Genomic DNA, 12,680 nt, shown 5'->3' with positions numbered 1-12,680 from the left:
ACAAGTGTCTTACCATTTGGGCAGTTCGTCCACACGATGGCTCGGTTTCAGACCTTGAAACCGATTACTTTTGAAATCCAGGCTCCAGAGTGGAAAGATTTCAAAATGCACCCTGTACGTTCCAACGTGGATACCAAAAGCAGGATAGCTACTTCTCCCGTGACTGCGCACGAACCGCCAGTCTGTCAACAACAATGCCGGATAGCCGTGTCAACCTTGTTTTGCGCAACCTCCTTAGCTTGTTTATGCTTTGACAGCAAAATGTTTTGCGTGATGTTGTACTTGAATCACCCAGCATTGTCACTTCTCCTGTGTTGTGTTCGTCACACTGATCTGTATATATTACTGGATAGCCCATACATGCACGCGCAAGCCGTTGAAGCGACTGGGCAGCCATCTTACTCCTCCCATCTCGCGAGCAGACCGATGCTTAAACTACTTTGAAGACCCCTTTTCTTTTATCGCTCAGTTGCTAGACCCCTGTTGTTTCTACTAAGTACTGTCCCAAATGTTCTCTAATTTCGATACTGTAAATGATTGAGGATCGTATGCTCAGAAACATTTCTTGGGAGGAGTAATATGGCGGCCTCGTGATAATTCTATGTCATGCATTTCAGTGATCACAGGTGGAACGTAACCCTTGCAATGGAGGCGGGGTTACTGCATATCTTTTGTGAGTCCCATCCTGGAACTTTTGTAGCACACCTCCTATGTGTTGGCAGTTGATACTTACATAAATAGAATGTGAATTCCTTATGATACAGGGAGGCTCCAGTTTACAACATTTCAAGGTTACCAACCAAGGCGCTCCGTGAACTAATTTGCACGGCCGTGTAAGAGGTCAACCAGCTCAAGAAGACATCCTCAGTAATTCATTGGACTGTTTCATATTTAAGAAACATTTTGGACACCAAATGTAAGAAGATACTGTAGCTAAGATGACACGAACTTCCTTACGTAGCTAAATTGATGCTAACTACTTCAGCTAGCTACAAAGGCAACTTAGTTTGCCGTGATAATGCTTCGAGGAATCTTTCACCCATCTTTGTGCATCACAACTGCTGCAACAACAATAAATATTATGAACTTTGCTTTTTTAAATTCTTTTTGATGTCCCATATTTTACTCTCAAATTGTCAAACGTTCTGCTTTTGAACTTAAAACTCTCATCACAGGTTCATCTCCCCGGCCTCCCAGCTGGTCATCACCTTCTCCCTCATCTCCGTCCAGCTGCTGGGCGTGTTTGTGTGGTTCGCCGTGGACCCGCCACACACGGTGGTGGACTACGGCGAGCAGCGGACCCAGGACCCCAGGGCAGCGCGCGGGGTCCTCAAGTGCGACATCTCGGACCTGTCGCTCATCTGCTCCTTGGGCTACTCCATCCTGCTGATGGTCACGTGCACGGTGTACGCCATCAAGACGCGCGGCGTGCCCGAGACCTTCAACGAGGCCAAGCCCATCGGCTTCACCATGTACACCACCTGCATCATCTGGCTGGCCTTCATTCCCATCTTCTTTGGAACGTCACAGTCTGCAGAGAGGGTGAGCCTTTGACCGTGATCAAGTCCGGTCAAGTTTTTTTTTTTCTATTGAAATAGTACAGAAGTTTTCAAAGGGCTTTTACAGGCCGGAGGTGTGCTGTGAACATGGTAGAAAATTCATAGTAGCTCCTCTTGCTTTTTTATTGCTGAAATGAGAAATTAGGCCAGTGACCTCTGTAGAAATGTTTAAATCTCGACTTAAGACTCATTTTTACACTTTTGTGTTTGGCCTGTTTTACTGCCACTTTCCCTCCTGACAAATTCTCAGCGAGATACAAAGTGAAGTCATTCATCTTTGCCAACTATAATTCCCCCAAAATACGCCGCAATAAACGAAATCCGCAATGTAGTGAGCTTTATGTTTTACATTTATTATAAATGTTTTAAGGCTCTAAAAACCCCCACCACACCGTTTACACACTTTTCTCATTGAGGCATTTGCATTTTCTCACATTTCTCTCTTGTTTACACAGTCACAATTTTCAAACCTTCAGAAATTTTATAAAATGGGTACATTACATGGGCCACGGGTCACGGTGGGTGAGTGGTTAGCACGTGCTTGCGTGGGTCTTCTCCGGGTACTCCGGTCTCCGCCCACATTCCAAAGACAGGCATGGCAGGTTAATTTAATTGAACACTCTAAATTGTCCTTAGGTGTGAGTGTGAGCCTGGTTGGTTGTTCGTCTCTGTGTGCCCTGCGATTGGCTGGCAACCAGTTCAGGGTGTCACCCGCCTACTGCCCAAAGCTGGCTGAGATAACCGTACAGAATTGGATGGAGGGTACATTACATTTAAAAAAAAAATGAATGCAAAATTGCACTACCGCGAAAAGTGAACCGCATTATAGCGAGTGAGCGCTGTAATGTAGTATTAAGTTAAGAACATTAGCTAAATTTTAGTCATTCAACATTAATCTAATTGAAATGAAATAGTTGTGTGGGACCGGTTGACGTAACCGTGTTATTTAAATCTGATGAAGCATTTCTTTGAGTGAAATAAGCAGGCGTCCCAATACTTTTTGGTGCCTGCCTTATTAACAATTCAGCGACAGGTTAGCGGTCACGTTGCGTTTATGGGCTTCCCGTGGGTACGGCTGAAGCCTCCTCTGCGCATTTTACAACGTTATTACATTTTGGAATTACCCATTTTACAGTTATGGATTTTCACTCGTTGCTGTTGCGGAACGGATGCATTCGCTCCCTCACCGAAACCCTTTTTGAGATCAAACATGCGTTTGCCGCGTCAGAAATAGATGGCCGGCAATAGAGTTTTGGCAGCTGCAGCCACACTATTACAGAATGTTATGACTGGCTGACTGAATTCGAGTGTGTGTAGTCTTTGCATTTGCTCTTGTAATGAATCAAGGCATCTAAAAAAAAATCTAGTGTGTTTTAAAATGTAAAAAATGCCAAAGGGAGTTCTAGTGGATGGAGCTGCACTCTCGAAAATGTCAACAGTCTGCCCCATTTTGTCATCTTCCGCTCCAAAACCGGCCGACTCAGTACCTTCGAGTCCGCTGAAGCTTCACGACTTCCCTCCCACTCCTACAGAAGAAGAGCCGGCGGGTAAAATGTTTCCCTACTTTGGAGTGTCACTCATGCCGTTATTATTATTTTTTTTATTATTTCTCCCTTTTTCACTCCACCTCTGTCCCATTTTTCTTCGGAGGCTGCCGCCGCCGGTGCTGACAGAGAAACAATGTTGTCTAAGCGTTCATATGGGACAGCGAGTTTTTGGTGCAAGTTCTTTTTAGCTTTGGCAGCTTTCATTGCACCTCTTCAATGCAAATACGTGCTTAAAATTGAATTATGTTGTCCTTTCGATATGAAGTCATTCTCAAAATGGGATTCAGGAAAAACAAAAAAAAAAAAGAATGAAATAAATGTTCAAGTGGTGCATCTAATGTAATGAAATGTATCAAACATTTTGTAGTTTTTAACTTTTAATGGAAACTGTTTATTCAATGTAATCTTGTCATATTCACATAATGTGAATAAGTCAATCTGTCAAGTCAAATTTATTTATATAACCCTTAATCACAAAAGAGTCTCAAAGGGCTTCACACCGACAGTTTACAAATATTAATTAAATCCCCTAATCTTTATGAAAGAACAAAAATGCCAATCATAGTATTAATAATAATAATAATAATAATAATAATAATAATAAATGAAAATAAAAACTGCTACAATAAATATAAATACAATTAAATAAATAAATAAAATAAAAAATAATATAGCTAGAAGTAAATATCAATCAACAAATAAAAACACTGTGCTGTCACTTTTATTTATTCCATGCTGCAGATGCTGTCAGGATGAAATGCGTCATGAAATATTATTCAAATGAGGGGGCGGTCCTAAGCGTGTCTTGGGTTGAAGTGTTTGGTAGGCTGATTTAAGCGGACGTCTTGTCTGCATTTGCAATTTCGGCTGTGTGAACCCCTGCTCCTGATTGGTGGACTGGTTTCACGCTCGTTCCTGGTTGGCTGCTGTCCTCGGCTTCCTCCAGCATCACTTTTCGATGGTGTGTTTACAAATAGTAACAGAAATATGTTGTGTCATACCTTTAAGCACTTTGAAAACCTTTTTTTGCTCTCCCTGCAAAAGTTCCTTCTTTCCCTTACCCTTTTTCTTTTGCGATTTTGTGCCCCTGAGAGTTTGTTTGTTTTTTTTTGCCTCTCCATGTTTAGCTCCCTGTCATCAGACACTTGAAATGGAAACACTCGCACAGCAGCGTGTGCTCAAGTGGGCGGGGCAGGGAGGTTGGGAGGCAATGACGGTCACGAAGCAGAGGGGGCGCCTAATCAGTGACATGCCCTTATTGATCACATCATTACATATGAACAAACAGCTGTTAAATACATAAAATAGTTACTCACAATAATTTTCCTCCAATGTAAAATTTTTATGTGTCATGTCATTTCACTACATTTATATTCTGCGTAAAACCAAAATTATCTTTCACTTTGTTAGCTTAAGATTGGCCCTTCATCGTACACCTTTTCACCAATCAGATGCCACCGTCCTCATGAATATTCAGTGACGGTTCTATTTCTGCTGATCTAATCTCCATTTGACCTAATGAGGCCATGACCTTGCATAGATTTTGCTGCGTCTGTGTCATTTATAGCACTGAGGCGCCTTGGCAGCGTGTGTGCTTACACGCGAGCGTGTACCCTCGCTCGATGGTTGCATTCGCTTTCTTGACGTTTACTCACCTAATTAGACTGTGCAACTTTTTGTGTGTTTTTGTGCGACGTTGTGCTGTGTGTAATTGAGATATCCACCAAGTGTGCGCTTTTATGTGTCCTTTCTAATTGGAATACTGCGTCCAATGTGAGGCATCTGGCTGGTTGAGAGGGAAACAGGAACGGAATAACCAGGTAATGATGTGGTTCGCTGATGGGGGGGATTTAATGAGGAGAGTTAGTGTTCGCTCAGGTGGGCTGACATTATGATCAACGTTCTCATCACATTATCGTCATCGCCTCCCGTTTCCTGCGCCAGTTTGTCGGAACGCCAATGACAGAACTAATCTGTGCTCGATTACTCATATTTACCGCAGAATTAAACGCGTACGGAGAATTTTGACAAATCACACATAAAATTCATGACGGCAATCATGCAACCTAAGCCATCTTTAAGTTTTTTTTCATGCCACTTTAAGTTTACTGTCAAACTAAACATAAAACAAAAGAGGATTACATGTTTCATTCACTTATTTTCACACAAGCACATTAAGTTTGCCTTAATAACATCTGTTTAGCTTAATGCTAACACATAATGAACTATGCTAACAAGACTAACGTTGATTACTAACAAGATTATTGTCGCTAACTGAGCAAGAGTGACTTACAGTAGCTGCTATACTCTTAGTTGGTATCCACATGACTTTATTGCACTGGGCAAGTCACATGCACCAGAAGAAAGCGCAATGAAACTCATTTTGATGTTTTGTTTTGTTTTGTTTTTTTGTAGTTGTTATGACATAGTTTTTATGAAACCTTACTTGATTTTAGATGAGTACACTGTGTAGATCCAATCCATGCAGCAATAGTCCACTTTTCATATATTTTACACAAGAAGAATGATTAAGAATTTCAGCGCGTAGCTTTTTGTGCATAGTCTGCCTGATGATTAATGCCAAGTCATTTGCATGTTATTTTCCAACTGCTGCAAGTAATGTCTGGAAATGAGGAAGGCAACAGAAGCGTGATTAGAATACAAAAAGAGTTGAGAAAATATGAAAGCTTAAGAAACAGAAACGTTAGTTTTGACCCACTTCCCAACCGTGACTGTTAGCGACACCTTTTCCCTCTCGTCCTCCTACTCTCTGTTTTTTTCCATCTCTGGCTCTCTTGTACCTGCTGTGTGACTCAGAGGCGCGTCGAGCATTCCGAGAGGGTCCGGACAAGTGCCGCGGGCTGGGGGGATGAGAGCAGCGAGAAGAGCCGTAGCCTCGTAATAGCAAGATGGGACGAGAGGATTGAGGCAAGGGGAGCTGAGGGCGGCTGAAGGGACTCAACAAATTACACATGAGAGAAGAGGTGAAGTGTGGAGTGTAGGATATATATATATATATATATATATATATATATATATATATATATATATATACACACACACACACACACGATCAGGATGTGGATGCCATCCAATCTATCAGACCCTACACACAAATCTATCAGAGAGATTTATGGTGGTGGCTGCAATCCCGGAGGAGAGCGAGTGACCAATCACATCTCCTAAGCAGGGTTCGTCAAAGTCATCAATCCAAAAGTCATGTGGAGTGCTAGGGAGAGACAGTGTGGCACCACAATCCCCTGGCCTAACCCTTCATTCACGATATAGTCTTACACTGTATACAAACTTGAGCTTGGATTGGACATGCGTTGGAGAGTACCTTCAAGTTTTGATTTCAGGTTTTAAAGTTTTCAGTGTGGCCACCATCGGCAGCACGGACAACATCAAGCCCTTGAGAATTGCTCCCGAATCAGTGATCATTTGACAGAGGAGTTGTCCAAGTTTGTTTGGATGTCAATTTCACTACTGTGGTTTCGTAATCCTTCCTCCGCCGTTCAATTGGTCGAGGTGCTACAGACGTGGAATAACATCAGCAATCAACACGGTGAACCGCAACATCCTGAGGCACACGTGGGAGGAATTCTCATATCGGCTTAATGTGGTCCGTGCTGTCGGTGATGGCCACAAAAAGCACTTGAAAAACATGAAATAAACACTTGAAGGTATGTCAAACAGATGTGTCCAATTAAGCTACAGTTTTCTATTGTTTTTCGTGTTTGGGATATCGCGTGATGATTTTGGCGTGTTCTTTTTGAATCACCATGGCCTGTATCCCTCATTCTGTTTGGCAATTAGGAGCGGCTCACTCGTTGCTGCTCATTGCATATCACGTGACCACAGTCGTGACGCACCTGCGCATAAGTCTCACATTATTTATTGTGAATAAAACGGTTGTAAAACTGTAACTTCATTTACTTTGTCGTACATATTTTCAACTAAAACAAATTCAGGATTTCCATAGTATAGTTAATGCATCGCTTTGATTCTCGCACTTGCGCCATTTTTTTTTATTATTTATTAAAAACATTTATTATACTCACAATGTAGTGTTCTATACCAACCGGTTGACTGAGAATCAAAGTCCCTCCTCAAAGTGCATTGTGGGTAATTTGCACCACATTTTTTTTACTTTGGACATTCGGACACCCGTACAAAATAATGCACAATAAGTGTGCACATTCAAACACAGCCAAGGAATTTGTTTTTACACCAAGAAGTAGCCTTTGCACTGCTGTGTGGCCCGCACACGCACCAAGCAGTACGCATAAAGACGGAAGTCTCTAAGGAGTCTTTTGTCGAAAATAATGAAGTCATCGTGGACAGTGGCAGTCATGCCAGAGTCCAATTAAGTTGCCCTGACATAATGTTGAGTTATGTCTGTCAAAGCTTTTTTTCCCTTTTCTTTTTAATAATCACATTGGGAGAAAATATCAGATTGTTGATGGGAGTCATTTACATTATGTATCTGAAATATATTTGTCAATATTTTCTTAGTATCACTACATTTTTCTTATATTGCTAATAGTAGATGTAATCCGAGGGAGCTTCGACTTCTTCACATCGAAATTTATTTCAAAAGTCATTCACGTGCCACGTCATGGTAAGCCATGAAACAACTTTGGGAAAGTCAGTATAACATGAAAATGCATCCTTGTCCCAAAATTGTCAAGGTACTCTACGAACGATAGAGGCCATTTTGCCCAAATTGGACGATTCAATCTGGTAAATAACAAGGATTTACAAAATGCAGTTTTTATTGTTTTCAATTGGCCCAAAAGTACAATTAGATGTTAACTGTATATTATTGTGTTTAAAGAGATGACCGTGGAAATGAGAAAATCAAACAAAAATCCACACATAGCTAAGTGATTAAAAAGAAACTAGAGGACCACCCTCTTGAGAATATTACCAGAGCTGCTATCGTAGCAGCAGTTTCATCAGAATTGGGCAAGAAAAATCAAGTGATTTTACTACTTGGCAATTACCTGCCGTTTTGGAAACAGCCTGTTGCAGTTTACCCTAAAAAGCAATGAGCTCAGTAAAGCGGTTGCTAATAATGACTGTAAAGGTTAACGAAGTGGACAGACAGACAACAGTGAATTCTAATAGCCGCTTCTTGGGGATAAATCAGATCAAAATGGCTCCCGTCATGACTTCCCTCATTCTACAAAATGAATTCAAATCAAATCTCCCGAGCCTCTCATTGCTCGGGTGATTAAAATGATGAGCGTCCCCGTTGTGGGCGCTAGTAGACGGATGCGAGGTGTCAATTAAATCCACACAGAGGCTCAGTCTTGCTATGGGAATGGAAACGGCCGTGAAGTTCCCGCGTGGGCCGGATGCACCTCGTAATGTTGCAGCTCGGTGGGGACAGGCACCTGCCAAGGACAGCTAAACGGATTAGCTCCATGCTAAATGATGCAAAAGAGTGAAAAAGGAGTGAAAGGCGGTTGACGCAAGAGATTGGTGGGAGTTTTTCCCCGACTTATTTCATGTGTTTGTCACCTGTCTCGTTTTTACTTTGGCTCAGGTGGAGGCAGCTGTTGCATCATCGCTTTGTCTTCCCCTCTTGGAATTTGCTCAGCTAGTGAGTTTTAGCAGCCACTGACAGAAGGTAATTCACGAGGGGGGGGAGCGTGATGACAGCTTTAATAGGATCTCGCGTATTCAAGCAAGCTGACGTGCGTTTGATAGCTCTGCCTTTGAATCCACGAGCTCAGGTCTGAAAACTAAGGAGTAATAGTGAGATGTTGAACTTGGGAATTTGCACATTTGACGATATTGTGTTCAATTATCCATTGAGCCAGTCATACCATCCAACCCTCAATCCGAAAAATAAATAAACAAATAAATAAATAAATAAAACCAAGGAAGGACAGCACAGTGGATGACTGGTTAGCACGTCCGCCTCCCAGTACTAAGGACGCAAGATCAAGTCCGGGCTCCGGCCTTCCTGCGTGGAGTTTGCATGTTCTCCCCGTGCCCACGTGGCTCTTCTCCGGGTACTCCGGTCTCCTCCCACATTCCAAAGACATGCATGGCAGGTTAATTTGGGCACTCCGAATTGTCCCTAGGTGTGCGTGTGAGTGTGGATGGTTGTTGGTCTCTGTGTGCCCTGCGATTGGCTGGCAACCAGTTCTGGGTGTACCCCGCCTACTGCCGAAGCCGGCTGGGATAGGCTCCAGCTCCCCCGCGATTGTGAGGAGTAAGCGGTTAAGAAAATGGATGGATGGATAAAACCAAGAAAAATAGATCTCAGCAAACAAAGTGATAAGATAACACAAATGCTAACGAAGCAACAGTCGTATTTGTCTTGATGTTATAGAATATATCCTGCCCGTCTGTATTCCTGCTATTTGTGTTAAAATATCCATTACGTAAAGCTTAAATTAGTCTCGACCAAGTTTATTTGAGTTAATGAAAGCTAACGAAATAAAATACAAACAAACTAAAATGCTTTTTAAAAAATGAAAACTAACTGAAAATACGTTTTACGTTTACAAAACGACCTAAAACTAACTAATTATAGCGAAAATATCCGGTTTAGTCTTTGGTAATTAATTTTAATACATGAGCCTTTGGGTTTGATTTTAAATGTGATTTTAAGTGTGTTAAATTTGATATTAATCAGAATAAGGACGTTGGAAAGTGTGTCACACAGAAGTGACGTCATCAGCAGCAGCAGCCAATAGAAAAGCACCTTCAGAAGACTTTTGGCTCCATTGGCTCGGCTCACCTGCTTTTCATTTAACTTAACCGAAATGCAACACCAAGTAAGAAATGTGTTACTTTTTTCACTTTACCTTGGTGTTTATTAAATTTTGCACACAAGTAATACACATTTAAAAAAAATAATAACAATAACGCAAAGACTAATACAGCCTAACCTTGCAATAGCCAGATGGATGGATATGCTTCACAATATCCATCTAGTACCGCTTCACAGTAATTTTGTCGGGAAAAGGCGGGACTTTCTGTACAATAATTTGAGCTGATTGGACGATGCGACATTCTACACCTTTGTTTTAACCAATCACGCCCACGGGTGAAAATTTCAAAATGTCATCTCCGTTCATGTCGAAGGCGGGAAGAGCATGAACATCTTACCAGCTAGAAATGCACGAAGCGCCCCTCGCTGTTCAACATTCAACAAGGAAACGGTGAGTAATTCTGCGAGAACAGAATTAATTGCAGCGCCCATTCGTCCATGTTAGGTTTGTTTGTTAGCTCTGGCGTCGGCGCTGGCTTCCTGGTTTCGTCACAGTTGCATGTCCCGCCCCCAAACACAATGTCGCGCTGTGAATGGCCCGAACGAACGGCAGTTATCTGCGGGAGCGGTTCAAGATGTATTCTCCGGAGTTTGTGAACTCACAAATACCGTGAGAATTCGTCTTGCGAGAGCAAGGTTAAGAAACAACCTAAAACTAAACCAAAACTAAGCATTTTTTTAAACAACTTAAACTAATAAAAATAACACCTTGAAAACTAATTAAAGTACATTCCAAAAACAAAACTTAAACTGAAATAAAAACTAACTAAAATGAAAATTCCAAAACTACTGCCTGTTAGCCTGTCTTCAGCGTTTCCCATTATGTGTTTGCATTAAGCTAGGAGACTTAATAAAATACATATGTAATGATCATCGTTTTAACTGCTTGAAGCATCGTTCTTTTCAAGAATTGTTCATTATCTGCCAAAGACAACAAAAATGCTCCGAGCGAAAAGCGGCCGCGCTTATCTGGAGGCGCCACTTTTGCAGATGAAGTGTCCGTTTTTTGCAGCCTGACATTCCATTTGTCTGACCTCACCTCCACAACTGACTCCACACATTTTCACGGGAATTAGATTTGATCCGAATCATCGGTAGGCCCGTCTCCGCCTGACTTTTAATATGCTCGGGAAGGCGGCGCAGATGTGTCGCCATGGTAACGTAACTGCTGTAAAGCGAGAGTAGGGATTAAGTAAGACAGCATCTTTTTGCTCCCATTTTACTGCCGTTTAGCCCGTGCAGGTTCGCAGGCACATTAGATTGTATGAAATGTAATACAGTGCCGGGGGGAAAAAAAAAATAATCACAAATGTTATTGTAAATGTCTTCCTTTTTCTTTTTTTTCTGTTTAAGCGTGTCTGAATGAGCAGTGTATCGTGTTCTGTCAGGATTGCGTGGAGCATTGTAATAAAGTCTGCTTGGAGGCTTCACTCGGAGTGCTAATTAAAAAATAACAAGGTTAAATCATCCCAAGCACTTTTTTATCATCCACACAAAAGACGGAGACTCCTCTCGAGATGGCAATTAAAACACTCCCATGTAATCAAGTCGGCGGCGGCAATTTGACTCCGCTGATATCAGCCAACGAGCTGAGAGGTCTTGGTGAGAATACGACGTCGGTGTCGAGTCTGCAGGTGGAAACGTTGCTTTGGACCTTGAGGGAGGAAGTTGTTAATTATCTGCTTTCCACCACATCTTGTCAATGGTTGCGGCCAGCACGGCGGGAAGTTTTCCCTCCTCCATCTCAGCCTATGTGTGTTTGTGTGCAGCCCTAGGAGCAGCAACAACCAAAAGCAAGTGTTTTTTTTTTTTTTTTTCCTCAAAGTGGCAGGTTGTCTTTGACATGTCAGTGCAAATTTTTCGCCAATTCTTCTTTGCAAAATTGCTTGAATTCAACATCACTGAAGAGTTTTTGAGCACAAATAGCTTTTTTTTAAGGTCACACCACAACAATTCAATTGGATTCCATCCAGACTTTGACGGCCACTCCACAAACTTTCATTTATACAGTATATATTTATTTCTTTTAGCCATTCACAAATAGACCTACTGTTTCACTCAGGAAAATACACTATTTAAATACAAGATGTACACACTTTAACTTTTTCTCAGTCTACCCATCTGGGCTTATGTTAATGTTTGGTGGTGATTTTGTCCGAAACCCCCCACCCCTCCAGCCTGTATTTTGCCATTTTGTGTTTGTTTAGTAAACAGCGGGACGTTTCTGCGGAAAGACAGTGCTTACACCCTTCCAGCCAATCACAAAGCAGGGAGTGGCGTGTTGCAAACGGGGCTGGGCGGAATTGTTGGCTGCGTGACGTCACTCCCGCGGCAACTTGACAGCACGAACAGATTGTTTGTTTGTTTTTTCACTTACTCACTCACAGAACCTTACATGTGTGAATGGGAAAAAAAAAAAGCCAGTGTGTGCTTTCAAATTGCCGCGGGAGTGACGTCACGCAGCCGACAAATTCGCCCGGCCCCGTTTGCGACACGCCACCCCCCGCTCTGCGATTGGCTGGAGGGGTGTAAACACTGTCTTTCCACAGAAACGTCCCGCTATTTACAAAACAAACACAAAATGGCAAAATACAGGCTGGGGGGGGGGGGGGGGGTGGGGGGTGGGGGGGAGGGGTTAGGACAAAATCACCATCACACGTTAAGAGAAGCCCAGATCTGTAAGTTGAGAAGTAGTTTGTTTGTTTAAATCCTGTATTTAAAAAGTGCATTTTCCTGCATGAAACCGGCAGACTGGGCCTTTAAAGTGAAAGTCAACCTTAAGCA

The 12,680-nt window shown here is 42.2% G+C and overlaps 1 protein-coding gene across 2 annotated transcripts in view; it reads left to right on the top strand.

Moving 5' to 3' along the window:
• Window positions 1-12,680, top strand: part of grm8a (glutamate receptor, metabotropic 8a) — a 202,315-nt gene that overhangs the window by 184,354 nt on the left and 5,281 nt on the right. For both annotated transcript variants that reach the window (XM_077499682.1, XM_077499683.1), the window contains exon 11: window positions 1,176-1,542. In XM_077499682.1, coding sequence (XP_077355808.1) covers window positions 1,176-1,542 — 367 coding nt within the window. The remainder of the gene's footprint in view (window positions 1-1,175; window positions 1,543-12,680) is intronic.

The sequence above is a fragment of the Festucalex cinctus genome, chromosome 16 (genome assembly GCF_051991245.1).
Source record: "Festucalex cinctus isolate MCC-2025b chromosome 16, RoL_Fcin_1.0, whole genome shotgun sequence".
Classification (NCBI taxonomy): domain Eukaryota; kingdom Metazoa; phylum Chordata; class Actinopteri; order Syngnathiformes; family Syngnathidae; genus Festucalex; species Festucalex cinctus.
The sequence above is the reverse complement of the archived record's forward strand: the minus strand, read 5'-3'. Positions and strand labels throughout refer to the sequence as shown.